The following is a 16,666-nucleotide window of genomic DNA, read 5'->3' as shown; positions in this document are numbered from 1 at the left end:
AAAGGTCTCCAACTTCAGCGATTTTTGTTTGGGCCATGCATACACACATTCTCTAGTGGTTGACGTATTGTATAGCAAGCAGACAAGTATTTTGTGCAAATACAGGATATGATGACGCTCTTATCCAAAAAACTACTAAAAAACTGGAAAATATAACAAGAGGCAGCCATTTTCCATTAGTGAGAAGAGCGAAAATCGGACATAGGAATGTATTTTAATTTTATTCTCATAACCATTGCAGAATATATTCCTCACCTTTTCTGGCAGTGATTGGTTCATATTGCCGAAGTAGCCATACAACAAATTATTGCGACCATCTCTCATTTAACTGGACTGAGTATCCTAGTAGGCCTAAACAGACAAGCTATGTACAGTATTTCAACTTTTGATTCATGAGATCCCATAGGCAGTGCAGTTCATAATACAGAGTCCAAATGAACAGGTGGTCTTCTCCAGAACCTGCTATTCTCCAGAAGTGGCTCTGCCCTCCAGCAGCGATGGCTCCAACGGTGGCAGATACCCAAGTACACCTGTCCCTGTCCCTAACCAACATCCCTACAGTCAGAATACTAGACCTCACAGGCAGTGGCCAAGTACACCTGTCCCTAACCAACCTAACCATTCTACAGCCAGAATACTGGACCCCAGAGTGTGAAGTGTACTCAGAGCAGGTAATCTACTCTTTTCATGTGTCAATCTAAATATCATTGTCTCCAGGTATTTAGTGATTGGACATGGAGTTCCTCCTGACTGCAACAAAGGCAAGACTGTAAATAAAAGCCTTAATTCCAGGTGTGCTATATTAGGGTTGGAGTAAAAACCTACAGCAGGGTTGGAGAGCCCTGCAGTATACACTACATAGGCCCTCTGAAATATACAGTTGATACACAGCAGTCTGTTTTATGTTGTAGTTGCCTGTGTGGCTTAGTTGGTAGAGCATGGTGCTTGGATTGTGGGTTTGATTCTTTCTGGGGACACACGCACAAAAATGTATGCACACTTTGGATAAAGGAGCTTCCAATATTTCTCTCGAAAACCAGTTCTTCCTTGACAGTGTTGCAAAGAAAATGTCTAAACCCCTCCAATATAATGATCAAGTTTATACTTTCACTACATAGCTTGTAGGCCTCAACCAGGAGTAAAATATTTTCATAAAACGGAAGAGTGATTTGAATTCTGGTTTTCTGTTTAAAAACATTTTACTCCTGGTTGGTGCCCACTACCCAGTGAATATAACCGGTGTCTCAAGGAAAGTGTTCAAAATCCCAAGGTACTGAAAAGGGTCCTGGAAAACAATGAGCTAGGTATTTCACAAGCACACACACATTGGTCATATGCAGATTCATCCATATCATGACAACCATACGGGGTACAAAAAAAAATACAAAAACACGTTAACCCTTTCCCCGTTTAGCAGTAACCGCCAATCGTTCTGTCCCAGTCAATTTAGACTGCAAAACAGTTTATTCAGTCATCCAGTCACCTATTCAAAAGTGTAGGCTATAAGTTGTAGCTTAGGTTGCCAATGAAGAATATTAAATGAGAATAGAGGGGACTGAAGTCACAAGAAACAGGGGAAGGGTTAGGAGTTGGTGAGGGTTTTTGGTTGGTGTTTTCAAGAGATGGTTTCAATACACATCTTCAACATAAATAATAGATGTGTACACACACACACAAAGAATGTGGGGTAGTGATAAAGTGAATGGGTAGACAGAAGAAAAACTGAAAACCCCAGAGGGTTGGGAAACATGGTAGTAACAGCCACGTGAAGTAGAACCGAAATGTACAAATAAAGAGAGATTTCCAAAGACATGCAAGACAAACGGAGGTGGAGAAGTGGAAATATACCGGAAAGAAGCAGACGTACCATTAGTCGGATGCTTTGCAAACGACACAGAAAATCTCTTTACTGCCGGCATAGACAACAACTCTGAGGAAATAGAAAAAGGTCACTAGTGTTACCATCGGTCACAGAGCACCTGCAAAGGGTTTGTGTGTGTGTACACTGGATGTCTTGGTGGGAGGGGTGTTAACTCTTCTTGAAAATAGTTTTTCTGGCGTTAGGTACAGTGTCAAAGGTGGTACGCATTTAGGGGCCATTGCAGAAAAGTACACAAGTTACTAATAAATAAAGGTAAATAAAATAAAACTCCATGTGAAGTGTTTGTGGTTCCAAGAGGAGTTAAGATAAAAAAAGGTACATAAGAGGGACAGACAGGCAGGATCTTTTGGAGGAACACGCTAGATGGTCTATAATTGACGAGGTACAAGGTGTGTTAGAAGTGCGGACAATTTCAAGATCAAATTACAGGCACATTGGATGAAAATCTCTCATGATGACAGGAGGAAATGAGACGGCTGGAAATGTAGGAGATGGAAGACAAAAAAGGAAAACAAAAACCCATTTCCCATCTTGACAACTTCTCAACGATTAGGGACATTTAGCGGTACGTATGATGTAGGCCTATACACGCCCCCAACTCCAACCACTCCCTTCAGATGTGTTGCATCCCAAATACAGGAGGAGAGAGATATGGTGCGTTTGATTTAGCTTGCCCATTCCATTGTGAATTAGGTTATCAGCCCTCCAGGTCTGCCACGGTGCTGGGCAAACTATATCAAAAGCTTGGAGTATTGTTCGAAGTAACAAAGCATCAAGACTGACCGCAGCAAAGTACTGCTCAACACCATTTTGCTGGAAGGAGGTCAGCTTCACAGACACATGCATGCACACACAAGCACTAAATCATGTCAATATAGGTTCTTCAAAAGGGACTATGTATGAGAACACCAAAGATCACAGTGATCTCTGATTCAGATGTTTTTCATGATCACTAACCAGAGTAAGGACGCGAATGATAGACTTCATGGAACAGCAGACATGATGAGCGTGACTCGACACGGAGTGAGACGCAACAAGACAACCGAGAAGATGGCAGCCCAATAGAAAAACAGCTATGACAACATCACAGTGACACCATGTGGACAGCAAACCACAGACAGCTTTGTCATCCCATGTCTGCTGGTCTAGAGAACACAAAAGACAATGAACAATTCAAAAGCTTGACCGCTACGTAAAGTTGGTATGTACAGGTAAACACAAAATGGCATCTCTTGACCGTCAATGACAGAAATGAATGACGGCATTCTCTCCATAAAAAACTAAAACAAAACTGTCATTTAGGCTCAAACAGATCCAAATACAGAATGGCCTAATCACTCATATGTGTGTGTCATGATATCAGCGCAAATATGTAAATATGTGCGTATTGTAAGAGCAAACATGGCCAAGTAAGAGTATGGACAACGGCATACTGTGCTCATCATTGAATGGGACTTCAGCTAAATCAACTACTGGGACTTTCTACTAGAGCTCCAGAGCCATCTGCTGACCGAGTCTCATAAATACTTTCAACTCTGATCAGGAAACCATGGGAATGTTCTAGAAAGAATTTGAAAATATACATATACAAATAAATCTTACAAGTCCATTTAGAATGTCTTACAAGTCAACATTATAAATAGGTCTACAGATTATTTGTTCTCCATTCAACTGAAGATAATTTATACAGCTTTGACATTTAGCCTAGTTTCTACTGGACACTTGATATGGAAGCACTACGGATATTTCACAAGAAGTCTTTACAGATTTTTCCTAATTATACTGCAGCACTATGTGCCAGCAGGTTGATATTGAAGGAGGCAGGATACCTACAGTAGTGAGTTAGATAAGTGTTCTATGTTAGCCTTATTGCGTGTAAATAGTTGTAAGACCATGTTAAACAGATATGAATACCAAAACATGAACCATGCAACAAATATGAGATCACAACAGTGGTGTAACATCTGGTTTAGGTCAGGGTTTCTAAGGGAATATGTTCAGCTGTGGCTACTACCTTGTGGCCCTAATTGATCTTTTCAGGCTTTGTGCTTTGCCAGTCTTTAAGGGAGAAATGTCATCGTCAACTGACAAACTTATGTTCCATATTCCAAAAATGTCAAAGCTCCTTAACCTGGGTGTCACACTGTTTCTACGTGTATCAATGCAGGCTACATCGTGGTCTTGGCAAGACAACAACTTGGATACTGGCTAGAATATACAATTTTCACACTATCGTGCCGACCCAAACTGTGCTGGCTTGGATCATTTATTTTCATATTTCTCCTTCACCACATGGTTCCAGCAACTACGGTGGATGTGACCAGGCCAGCTCAGCTTGGTTTGGCTCAGTACGGTTCATCTCAGTAGTGTGAAAAGCACCAAGGTGCATTACAAGCATGAAGAGAAACCTGCCCTGCTTGGTGTGTGACTATGCAATGTGAGGGATGGTATGGAGGTCTGGTGGCCAGCAGTCTAATGCAGGGTTACACAACCATGGTCCTAGATAACCACAGGGTGTGCAGGACCAGGGTTGCCCACCCCAGATCTAACAATACCCATCCACTGTGTGTCTCTCTAGGCTAGAGGAATTATAAAACAGGACCTTGGCCACATACCGTCTTTATAGGACAGGCTGCCTGAGGAGAACTTTTTCCGGTGTGTGCGCGCGTAGTCCTGCAGGTTGGGGGCGCTAGAGGAGCCTCCCAGGACAGTGGTGCTGAAGAGTCCCGCACACTGAGATCCTGTGGGAGGGGTGGGGGAATTAGTCAGCACAACACAACATGCAGTTATTCAAACAATGCTCTGACTCAGTTAGCATGAGGGGAGAGAGGTACTTAGCAGACCTGGGTTGAAATACTGTTTGAAATCCTATCAAATACTGTATCTGGGCTTGTTGAGCTTGTCTGGCGCAAAGGAACCAACAGAACAGTTTTAAAGTGGAAACCGTGGGCGGCAGGTAGCCTAGTGGTTAGAGCGTTGGGCCAGTAACCGAAAGGTTGCTAGATTGAATCCCCGAGTTAATAAGGTAAAGATCTGTCGTTCTGCCCCCAAACAAGGCACAAGGCACTGTTCCTAAGCCATCATTGTAAATAAGAATTTGTTCTTAACTGACTTGCCCAGTTAAATAAAGATTAAATAAAAAATGTATAAATAAAACCCCGTCCATCTGGCACTCACTCCAGGCAGACTAGAGGTAACACCACAAGTATTTGCAAGATTTCAAATAGTGTTTGAACCCAGGTGTAGTAGTCACGACTCCCCATACTAAGGTCATTCAACATCCCGACTCCTAACCTATGCAAGGCCAAGGGATCTACTGTAAATAGACTTATTATGAGCCACTAGGCTTATTTAACACCCTTTTCACATAAGCGCTCCGACTAGACCTTGCTGGCTCTGATAATATGTGGTTCAGCTGGTAAGAGAGTGACGCTAGCAATGTCAAGGTCGTAGGTTAAATTCCTAAAGGTATCACACACAAGCATAAGAAATGGAGGCACTCACTGTACTGTAAGTCACCTTGGATAAAATAATCTGCTAAATGGAATATTATCATTATATTTAGATTGTGATGTTCTTTTCACATGATCCTTTCCAGCACAGTTCCAGCAACTATAGTTGGTGCGTAACCAGGCCAGCATGGCTCAGCTTGGCTCAGATGAGTGGTGTGAATAAGGGTTTAAGTCAGTACATGTCACTTCATAGTTACACAGATGCAGTCAAATATATTGGCAGCTTTGCACGCTTCACTATTTCTTCTAAAATACGTTTTTTGTGCACACATGTATTTGTTTGGTTTACAACTGCACATCATTTTATTTTTACTTTGAAGAGAAAAAACGAATTGTCTTTTTTTGTAAAGAAATTACACAAAATTCGAATTAATTTGGTTGGAGGCAAGTGATTCTTGTTTATGTGTAATTTATTTACTTAAGTTGCTGGTGCCTACCTGGTAAAAATAGCCATTCAAATCAGTTTTAAAAATCTTTCTCCATTGACCTCCATTTAAAAAGCAGGAAAACACCATTGTGCATTTCAAATGGAAACCTATTCCTTCCTAATATGGTGTTAATGACCGTGGCCCAAGTGATTCAATGTTATAAAGCTAATATTAGCAATCAAACCAGTAAGTTCAAAGGAAGTTTGTCAGATGTTAGAAAAATCCAAAATTAGAGTAGATGCACTTGGAACCTCAAAATAAATTGTCATTAGGATGGTTAATCATAAAAACATACATTTTTTCCAAAACTCAGATAAAAAAAATAAAATCAGTGACAAGTTAACTACACATCCCTACAATCTTAAAACTGAAAACCTGGCTACCACTTGAATAGCCCTCCAGTATGGTCCGTATGCGCCCACGGCAGCTACGCCTCCGGCATGGTCCGTATCTGCCTAGCTAGGCCTCCGGCATGGTCCGTATGTGCCCACAGCAGCTGGGCCTCCGGCATGGTCCGTATGTGCCCACAGCAGCTGGGCCTCCGGCATGGTCCGTATGTGCCCACAGCAGCTGGGCCTCCAGCATGGTCCGTATGTGCCCACAGTAGCTAGGCCTCCAGCATGGTCCGTATGTGCCCACAGTAGCTAGGCCTCCAGCATGGTCCGTATGTGCCCACAGTAGCTAGGCCTCGAGCATGGTCCGTATGTGCCTACAGTAGCTAGGCCTCGAGCATGGTCCGTATGTGCCTACAGTAGCTAGGCCTCTAGCATGGTCCGTATGTGCCTAGCTAGGCCTGTAGTATTGTCCATAGTACATTTGTCATTTTAGTAATTTAGCAGACGCTCTTATCCAGAGCAGTAGTGAGTGCATACCTTTTCATACCGGTCCCCCGTGGGAATCAAACCCACAACACTAGCGTTGCAAGCGCCATGCTCTACCAACTGAGATACACGGGAATCGACTGTGAGAGCACCAATGCCACCCCTCACTCTACCACCATAGGCTTTAATGACAGTTGGGGTGATATAGGTAAACACAGTTGCCATAGCTACAGTGTAAGGGAAGTTGCCCTTAGATGCTGCTCTTAGGTTCATTTTGCATTCCCCCCACTAATGGTTAAGGCTAGGATTGGGGGAGGGGAAACTGATCCTAGAGCTGAGCGTGTTAGGGAGCAGGGAGGAAGGAGACACCCACCTAGACCACTCTGCTTCATCTCAGGGGACTGGCGAGAGCAGGAGGGGAAGAGACGGTAGCTGCCTGCTTTGGATGAAGACGTCTCCGACAGGACCTGGGGTGACACATACACACATTATATGGTAAGGAGCAAATTCAGAGCGTCTGACACCATACACAGATCTCCATCACTGGCTGCCAGACTGAAGGACCACATGTGACCTCTGCCAGACAGACAAGTAACTCAGAGCAACAACACAGCAGGAAAGCCCTGGCTTATGGCTGCATCCTAACTCATGGAACACAAAAGTCTTATAGTATATCTTTATAGTTTAAAGATGCTTGCAATCCTTGTCTCATATTTCACTGCTGCTGCTACTACTACTATCACTACAACTACCTCTGGCTTTATTGACAATAGAAGGTTGTGTGTGTGTGTGTGTGTGTGTGTGTGTGAGATTTTACCTCCATAGACCCAGTCTTCCGGTTGCGAATCAGAGGGGATCTCCGGTGGATGCCCATTGGCTCAGAGAGTGGTAGGGCCCGGTCGGGCTCGTCACGTGATAGATCCTCCAAGCTGCCAGGGTCTGTCTGTTTCTGATCATTCTGAACCAGGAAGAAGGGTGCCACAGACATGGGGTGCGTGCACACAACATAACAAAAAAAAATACAATATACCATACCCACACACTTCACAGGGCATTGATGTACCACTATGGGCACTTTCACAGTTCCCTGTATGATCCGGATGCTGGATCGTTTGGTACCCAGATCCACGCTATAAAGCATGCGTGAAACTCAAACTTTGGCTGAATGAATCCTGGACCTGCCAGAGTGGTGGGATCAAGATCCAGGACCAGAGTACCAGGCTTTGTGACACGGCAGCCCGAGTAACGTTAAACTTTTGCCCGTTGTAAACAAGCTAGCTTGCTAAGTCATGTAGAATGTGCATCTTGCAAATTTCACCGTGAAACGGTTATTTTCAGTTCTTGTTAAACCATCATATATTTTGTAGAATTCTCAGAAATGCCTCATAAAACCAAACCAGGGTAGTGAATTTCATATGTGAAAACATCCTATTAGATTAACATTAGGACCAGACATTAAACACTTACCTCTGCGGAAGCGGGACGGAAGCCAAAGCCCATTGGTGCTTTCTCCTCCTCCTCGCAACCTTTGACCCCAGGGCTGAAGTGAAGCTCCACATGGAAACGCTCCTCTGACGACAGGTCCTGAGGGACAGCACAGAGAGGGCTTAGTGAAAGAAAGGGAAACAGACCCACACCTACTACAGAAACACACACACCACTACCTTGTTGTTGTCCTCATACAGCATGATAACTATCTGGGTCATGTAGTTGAGTTCAGAAACGGCACCAAGGTAGTCCATTGCCCGCTTCCACTGCTGGTCCTTCTCCTCCTGTCACACACACACCAATTATTGGATCGAATGTAGTTCTGTTGCTGTTGTTCAGGGAAATGTAGTTCTAGGTAACCGTAGTTCCTCTGTGGTAGTTATGTGCTTACGTCGAGCAGGCCTCCGTAGCGGAAGGTGCTGAGTAGAGAGTGGACGTGACTCTCGCTGGTGAAGTACAGACGTGTCCGCACGTGGCGACCTGGTGACATCACTCCTCGAGAGTACCTGAGTCGCCAGAGAAACAGAACATCAATGTTTTTTTTTTTTTATTGCCATCAAACATGGACCCTGTGAACAAAGACATAATTGACTGAGCTACAACTTCATGTTGCTGTTGCCTTTACACGCAGATCTAGGATCAGCTCACCCTTTCCAAATCTTAACCATTCGGAGAGAGGAAACGCAACTGACCTTAAATCAGCGTCTAGGTGCAACTTGACTATTGCTGCCCTGTGAGTCAAGACTCACAGTGGATGGAGTTTGTTGACTGACTCATCCTCGTGGGTCCTCTGGAGGTCCAGCTGGATCTTCTTGACCAGAGGTAGGCAGTAGGCGTACGCTATGTCCAGCTTCTCCACTTTGTTAATGCCGTATTCCTGAGGAGAATACACAAGTCGTGAGCATTACTCCCTGCCTAAGACACACAGCGGTCAGAGCATTGCTATATTCAAAGTCTGGGAGCATATAAACAGTGACTGGTGTCCATCAACAGTAGGTATGAGGATGTCAGCCAGAGCTTGTGACAGGCTGTGGAGTTCCAGAGTATCCATCTACCGCTTACAACTGACCCACCCAACCCTCCTTCCTCATCTGTGGTATGATAATATCAGCGAGGGCTTGTGACAATCTGAACAGCTCCAGAGTATCCATCCATCCATCTCTCCAAACATCCATCCACCCACCCATCTCTCCACTCCATCCATTCCATCCATCCACTCCACCCCTCCTTTCCTCCCTCCCTCACCTGTGGTATGATGATGTCGGCGAGGGCTCGGGACAGCCTGAACAGCTCCAGTGTGTCCTCCAGGCCCAGCGTGGCGTTGTGCTGTACGTCGTACTTCACGCAGTCATAGATATCCGGGATCTTGCTGATGTCGTAGCGGCCACTCTTCATCCGGAAGTCCCGCTCCAGCTTGGACCAGCGTTGCAGCATCAGCTCCAGAGACTCACTGTGGTACAGCTGCAGGTCTGAGGGTCAGGAGGAGAGGAAGAAAAGGAGATGATATGGAGAAGAGGAAGTAGAGGACAGGTAGGAGAAACACAGTAGTCTGGGATTGGTACAGATCAAATCAAATTGTATTAGTCACATGCGCCGAATACAACAGGTGTAGACCTTACAGTGAAATGCTTACTTACGAGCCCCTAACCAACAATGCAGTTAAAAAAATAAAAAATAAATAAAAGTAACAAGTAATTAAAGAGCAGCAGTAAAATAACAATAGCGAAACTATATACAGGGGTGAACTGGTACAGAGTCAATGTGCGGTGGCACCGGTTGGTCGAGGTAATATGTACATGTAGGTAGAGTTATTAAAGTGACTATGCATAGATGATAACAGAGAGTAGCAGCAGATCCACCTCGCCTTGTGCTGTATTGATTGCCAATGTATGGTTAGCGTTCAACATTGTACCGAGCTGAAATAACACCATCACAGTGCTATACTATGTTAACAAAAGGGTGTACCTGCAGATTTGGGGTCCTCTAGTCTCTTGCGTATCTGGGAGGTGAGACTCTGGATGAGTGTGTAGACCTGGTCGCATGTCATCACAGGGTTCTCCACAATCCTCATAGAGTTAACCACAGAGGCTGCACCTGTAGGGGCCAGCTGGACAGACAACTCGCTAAAGAACATTATGCAATAATGAATAGCTTAAAACATCTAAATCCGCTTTGCTTTCATTACAACCAATTACAGAGCCCAGAATGATCAAAGAGCAGAGCAATAACATAGCAGAACAATTTCCACCCTCCTGTAGCAATCCCTAGTTTCTATACATCATCTCACTCACGTATGAGTTAGCCTAGCGCCAGCTTGATTTAGCCCAGCGCCAGCTTGATTTAGCCCAGCGCCAGCTTGACTTAGCCTAGCGCCAGCTTGACTTAGCCTAGCGCCAGCTTGATTTAGCCTAGCGCCAGCTTGATTTAGTCTAGCTTCTGTCCTTTCCCATTCAGTAAGATGCATTAGAAATGAGGAGGAAACTAAAAGCTTCAGAAAGTATGTGGAAAAGGGAGCTTGTTCCGCTTGCAAACCTCATTAAGATTAAGCCCTTCCGGAGGCTAGATTTACTTTAGAGACTTTGTAACAATGCCCATTTCTTTTTCACTCTAACCCCTTTTCTTTATAGCTTCTGTTTGTAATGGAGGTAGTATGGTGATCAACCTATGCTTTCCTGATAAGACTCGTGTCAGCGCCCCAAGTTAATGCCTAGGCTAGGGCACACAGACGACCCGAGTTTGATACCTGAGGCACAAAACCAATGAAAACATCCCGAAGCGGAGTGAATGGGCAGGTACTATCTACTAGCCTGTTTTCGTTTTGCATTGTACAAACTTTTGCTACGGTGTGCCCTGAACACTACCCAGGTCGGTTGCACTTAGTGATTGGCTGAGCAGGAATTCAATTAAATCAATTACCCTATCGTAGTCCTCCTCGGTGAACTCCTGGTCTTTCTGCATGATCTCGTGGAGACGGGCCTTGACGCGGTGTTGGCAGCCGCTGAGCGAGTCGCTGTCGTTGTCCAGCAGGCCGTTCATGTTGGCACTCTTCACCATCTGCACAAGGATGGGCGTCAACTCTCCCTCTAACGCCAGCAGACCCTGCCAGGCAAACACTCAGATAAACACATTTACACACACAAAGAGCTTTGACCTCTAACCTCTGACGCCTAGTGGTTACCTTGGCGAAAGCTGCGGCAGTCATCTGCACTCTGCCCTCGTCAGACGCGTAGATTTTGAGGTCGTGTCGGTACGTGCTGTGTAACCGTAGCAACCCGCAGCCAGGGAACCCAGCGTAGTCTCCTAGAACAATAGACAATGATCAGATGTTTTTTTCAGTGAACATAGTTGGCAACAGTGTTTTGGTGTGTGTGTGTGGGTCTCACCTTGTCCTCCGGGGTACATGCAGCGGAAGGCCCTGCCCAGCTCTTCAGCCTGTACCCTGCCTGCTGGGGTCAGCTCCCCTCCCCACTTCAACACCAGCAGCAGAGAAGGGCACTCCTTACGTGTGTCTGTGGAACAACACATCAGCTTAACTAGCAATCATTTCAATCCTACGTATCGTAAAACCTCAATTGAATGCCCAGGCTGGCTTTAACTGTGTGTGAAGTGGAGTTTGGTTGGAGACCAGTACGTATTGAATGCCCAGGCTGGCTGTAACTGTGTGTGAAGTGGAGTTTGGTTGGAGACCAGTACGTATTGAATGCCCAGGCTGGCTGTAACTGTGTGTGAAGTGGAGTTTGGTTGGAGACCAGTACGTATTGAATGCCCAGGCTGGCTGTAACTGTGTGTGAAGTGGAGTTTGGTTGGAGACCAGTACGTATTGAATGCCCAGGCTGGCTGTAACTGTGTGTGAAGTGGAGTTTGGTTGGAGACCAGTACGTATTGAATGCCCAGGCTGGCTGTAACTGTGTGTGAAGTGGAGTTTGGTTGGAGACCAGTACGTATTGAATGCCCAGGCTGGCTGTAACTGTGTGTGAAGTGGAGTTTGGTTGGAGACCAGTACGTATTGAATGCCCAGGCTGGCTGTAACTGTGTGTGAAGTGGAGTTTGGTTGGAGACCAGTACGTATTGTACTCAGGCATTTAATACAATTCCTATCACTGATAGCCCAGTTTGAAATTGACAACACTTTTGTTACATTTAGCACACAAAACATTTGTTACAAAATGAGAAAATGAAGATTGTGCAAAAGTAACTGCGGATCACCTACCTACCACTCTGTGATAAAACTCACTACTTGGCAATACCAACGGTGTTTTTGACATGCAGCGCTCAAACGTCTAGCGCTAGATAGAGAAACTATGACTATGAACTGGAGCAGAGTGGAAATTTGACGTGTTCATGTGAGGAGAAACTGATACCCAGCTCTTACTAGAGACCAGCATTGATTTGCTAGAATGTCTAGTGATATCTGGCTACCATAAGACACTGATGCTTGCTGGAGGCTTGGCGCGTAAGGGACGTTTTACAGTAGAACACTTTTTCTACAAATGTAACTCAGGCATATAGTACGTGGTGCTGGTGGCTGGGGGAAAGCTGCCCCCATATGATCTAAGCAGTAGAGGTGAAATGTTTCCTCCGTTTTCTCCATACCTTCCTCCTCGCTGGATGTTTTGGGCTGCCCATGGGGCAGGTAGGTGATCTGTACTTTTCTGTTGATCCCTGAAAAGTGGCCATACCTGGAAAAGACAGGAATAGAAAAAAGGGAGAACCATGTGTTATGACTGTCCCCATGTCCAGTCATACAAGCATTGAATAGCCTGGGTGTCAGTCTGTTTCTGCTTCAGCCAACTTGTCATTGTCTAGCTAGCCAAAACGTGCCTGGAAATCAGGGACTACGCAATGAAAGTGTTGTTGAATGCAAAACCAGTTAGACACAGAATTTTTTTTTTAAACAGCCTCAACTTTGTTCTAGCTGCTTGTAGATAATTTGTCATCATCATAAACTAGTTACCAGTTCAAAGAGAACCGATTCACTCTTCCTCAATCTTTCAAATGTCTAAGAATTACATCTGATTGGACTATCCTGCAGGTTCCATACACTACTTTACAGCTTTGTGATTGCACAGACAAAACTGGACATTATGTGCGTTGTCCAGTTCATATTTTTCCGCAATCTAGTTGATGACATTTCGATAGAACTACGATGACCTAGAAAGTCAAGAAGCCCCAGGTGAGACTGTGTGCCTAATAACACGTTGGCCTAGTTAGACACGTCACTCACATCTCCAGAACGGTCTTCAGCTGCTCCAGTTTGGATTTCTTCTCTTCGATCTCGCAGTCTTCTCTTCCATCACCCAGTTCTAGCAACAGTTGCCGAGCTATGTCCAGTACCTCCTAACCACACAAAGGAGATGGACAAAATGACAAAGCCATCAGAGAGATGGAATAGAATGTATTACTTTGAGGAAATTATTTTAACAGTCTTGTGGTTTACACAAACAAAATGGACAGTTGAAATTAGTCGTGTCAAATGGGATTACTACACACAGCTTTGACCATCTAAACACAGGAATTGATACATTTGCGATCAAAGAGCGGTGCGATGGCTAACTAAGTGAATTCTTTCAACCCACATTTAGTCAAGTTAGTAAGATATAACTAAGTACAGATGTGGTCAAATGAAGAGAAAAATCTAAATGTACAATTTATTTCTTCATCTTGATCCTATGCAGTTGTTAAACACACACACACATGTAAACAAAACAAAAATTCAATGAACAGATTTTAGAAGAAAGTGAATCATGCAAGAGTGCCAATATATTTAACCGCATCTGTAAGTTAGCCAGCCAGATATATTATTTACAGTTAGTTAGAAATCCCTCCTACACTCATTTGCTAGCTACCGTAACACGTTTCCAAAAATGACGAAGTGGCCAAAGAAAAGAGGATATAGTTTGTATAATATCAACTTTTCAGTACAAAGGCCTTTCTCAAGACCAGAAAGGCCTTTGTACTGAAACGTTGAAACTATAATGCCCTCTTCTCGTGTGGCTTTGTTGGTCGCTCATTCTATTTAGTTACCTGCAGTTGTTTGGGCTTCTTCAGCTTCAATTTCCCTGTCTTGTAACCCCCGTATGTGTCAAACAATTCAAAAAACCTATTGAAGAGAGAAAGACATTGTATTTTATACCAAATGTAGTAAAAAAAAAATATATATAATAAATATAAATAAGAGATCAAGTCACTTATTTTGATTATTTACATTTTGATTATTTAGCAGATGCTCTTATCCAGAGCGACTTACAGGAGCAATTAGGGTTAGGTGCCTGGCTCAAGGGCACGTTGGCAGATTTTTTTAAATCTAGTTTGTTTGGGATTCAAACCAGCGACCTTTCAGTTAATGGCCAATAGGCTACCTGCCGAGTCGTCATGGAACAGTGGATGTCATGAAGTTTAATGACTGGTAATTTGTCAGGATTATTATGACACGATTTAAAGACTTAAGAGTTAAATAAAGGTTAAATAAAATAAAAAAACAATTAAGGGGTCATTGACGATCATGACTTCCAAGGCATTACGCCTAGACTTTACATACAGGGTTACCAAAGAACTCACATGGGATTCCGCACTTCCATCTTCATCTTCTGCTTAGGAGTTCGGTCTCCGTGGCGGATTATTGCGATGACACAGCGTAACTCCATCCTGATTGGAGGGAATGTGACAGTAAAAAGGAATACGAGTGAACAATGATGGTAGGTTGGGGTAATGACTTTTACCCCATCCCTGGCATGTCTAAATAAGCGGAAACTTCACAGTGAAGCCAGTTATCTTTTGAGACAGCAGTGGTTTTGATGTTGTGGCTACAGTAAAGTTGTACATTTGTCTACCTCCTCAAAGTTTTTGCGCCTACAAGTTTGTCTTGGCAACGTTTTAACGATCATATGCACTAACATACTAGTCTGTGTGTGTGAGACTCACATGGTGCCAGATGTGGTTGGGACGATGGGGATGTCCTCAGCCTCAGTAGGGATGGACCAGGGGATGTGGAACTGAGGAGCTAGCTCCCTCATCACTATATTACTGCAGAGGACAAGGAAACAGTTCACATAGAAATACATTATGGTTAACATACAGTCAACATTTACCAACATCTGGATCTTCTGACGGATTATTAACTTCTATGTAACTAGTGAGATAATGATAAATGCAAGTCATCTGTAGTACCATTTGTTTCCCCACTGACATTGCTGATAGCTACTTTATTGAGGAAACATGTACTTACTATGATTGAGATGCGATTGTTCCACCTAGCTATCTTAAGATGAATCCACTAACTAACTACATGTCGCTCTGGACAAGAGCGTCTGCTAAAAATCATAACAAAACAACTGAAATGATTCAGGATCAGCTGTCCCAAACGACACCCTAGGCTACCTTTAATCAGTTTGTGCTGAACTGGACTAGTTGTTATTGGCTTACAGAAGGGGGGGGTGGCCAACCTTGATCCTGGAGAGTGCCAGGTTAATTACAACCCAGCACCAACACTAAACTCAAATAACCAGGCTTCAACAAAGACTGCAATTAGTCTAATCAGTTGTGCTACAGCAGGGGTGGATCTGAAGTCTGCAAACTGAAGTCTGCCCCCGTTGGACCAGGAGTCACAACACTATGCCCCTGTTGGACCAGGAGTCACAACACTATGCCCCCGTTGGACCAGGAGTCACAACACTATGCCCCCGTTGGACCAGGAGTCACAACACTATGCCCCCGTTGGACCAGGAGTCACAACACTATGCCCCCGTTGGACCAGGAGTCACAACACTATGCCCCCGTTGGACCAGGAGTCACAACACTATGCCCCCGTTGGACCAAGAGTCACAACACTATGCCCCCGTTGGACCAGGAGTCACAACACTATGCCCCCGTTGGACCAGGAGTCACAACACTATGCCCCCGTTGGACCAGGAGTCACAACACTATGCCCCCGTTGGACCAGGAGTCACAACACTATGCCCCCGTTGGACCAGGAGTCACAACACTATGCCCCTGTTGGACCAGGAGTCACAACACTATGCCCCTGTTGGACCAGGAGTCACAACACTATGCCCCGCTTGGACCAGGAGTCAGAACACTATGCCCCGCTTGGACCAGGAGTCAGAACACTATGCCCCGCTTGGACCAGGAGTCAGAACACTATGCCCCGCTTGGACCAGGAGTCAGAACACTATGCCCCGCTTGGACCAGGAGTCAGAACACTATGCCCCGCTTGGACCAGGAGTCAGAACACTATGCCCCGCTTGGACCAGGAGTCAGAACACTATGCCCCGCTAGGACCAGGAGTCAGAACACTATGCCCCGCTTGGACCAGGAGTCAGAACACTATGCCCCGCTTGGACCAGGAGTCAGAACTGGCATAATGTAACCCTATGAAAACACAATATGACCGAAATAGCCCTCTGGCACATCGTACCCCAGGATCTTGGCACAGTCGTCGTAGTACTTCATGGAGTTCTTGACGAAGCTGAAGCCGTTGACGTCGCAGACGTAGGAGTGACCGTTGGCTCGGAGAAGGTCAAAGCCACACACTGTTTG

At 44.7% G+C, this 16,666-nt stretch overlaps 1 protein-coding gene across 11 annotated transcripts in view; it reads right to left on the bottom strand.

The window, feature by feature from the left end:
* Positions 1–16,666, bottom strand: part of ppip5k1a (diphosphoinositol pentakisphosphate kinase 1a) — a 46,239-nt gene that overhangs the window by 11,539 nt on the left and 18,034 nt on the right. For 5 of the 11 annotated variants that reach the window (XM_045689404.1, XM_045689409.1, XM_045689405.1 and 2 more), the window contains 19 exons: positions 16,545–16,666; positions 15,053–15,154; positions 14,690–14,776; positions 14,156–14,231; positions 13,356–13,468; positions 12,725–12,810; positions 11,515–11,640; positions 11,310–11,431; positions 11,048–11,230; positions 10,097–10,238; positions 9,377–9,600; positions 8,881–9,008; positions 8,523–8,637; positions 8,308–8,415; positions 8,111–8,227; positions 7,461–7,601; positions 7,017–7,110; positions 4,498–4,623; positions 1,868–1,930 (listed from right to left, as the gene is read on the bottom strand). In XM_045689404.1, coding sequence (XP_045545360.1) covers positions 1,868–1,930; positions 4,498–4,623; positions 7,017–7,110; positions 7,461–7,601; positions 8,111–8,227; positions 8,308–8,415; positions 8,523–8,637; positions 8,881–9,008; positions 9,377–9,600; positions 10,097–10,238; positions 11,048–11,230; positions 11,310–11,431; positions 11,515–11,640; positions 12,725–12,810; positions 13,356–13,468; positions 14,156–14,231; positions 14,690–14,776; positions 15,053–15,154; positions 16,545–16,666 — 2,275 coding nt within the window. The remainder of the gene's footprint in view (positions 1–1,867; positions 1,931–4,497; positions 4,624–7,016; positions 7,111–7,460; positions 7,602–8,110; positions 8,228–8,307; positions 8,416–8,522; positions 8,638–8,880; positions 9,009–9,376; positions 9,601–10,096; positions 10,239–11,047; positions 11,231–11,309; positions 11,432–11,514; positions 11,641–12,724; positions 12,811–13,355; positions 13,469–14,155; positions 14,232–14,689; positions 14,777–15,052; positions 15,155–16,544) is intronic. The other 6 variants (XM_045689410.1, XM_045689411.1, XM_045689414.1 and 3 more) reach the window with 3 other exon arrangements.

The sequence above is a fragment of the Salmo salar genome, chromosome ssa11 (genome assembly GCF_905237065.1).
Source record: "Salmo salar chromosome ssa11, Ssal_v3.1, whole genome shotgun sequence".
Taxonomy (NCBI): Eukaryota; Metazoa; Chordata; class Actinopteri; order Salmoniformes; family Salmonidae; genus Salmo; species Salmo salar.
This window is presented reverse-complemented; position numbering and strand designations above follow the sequence as displayed.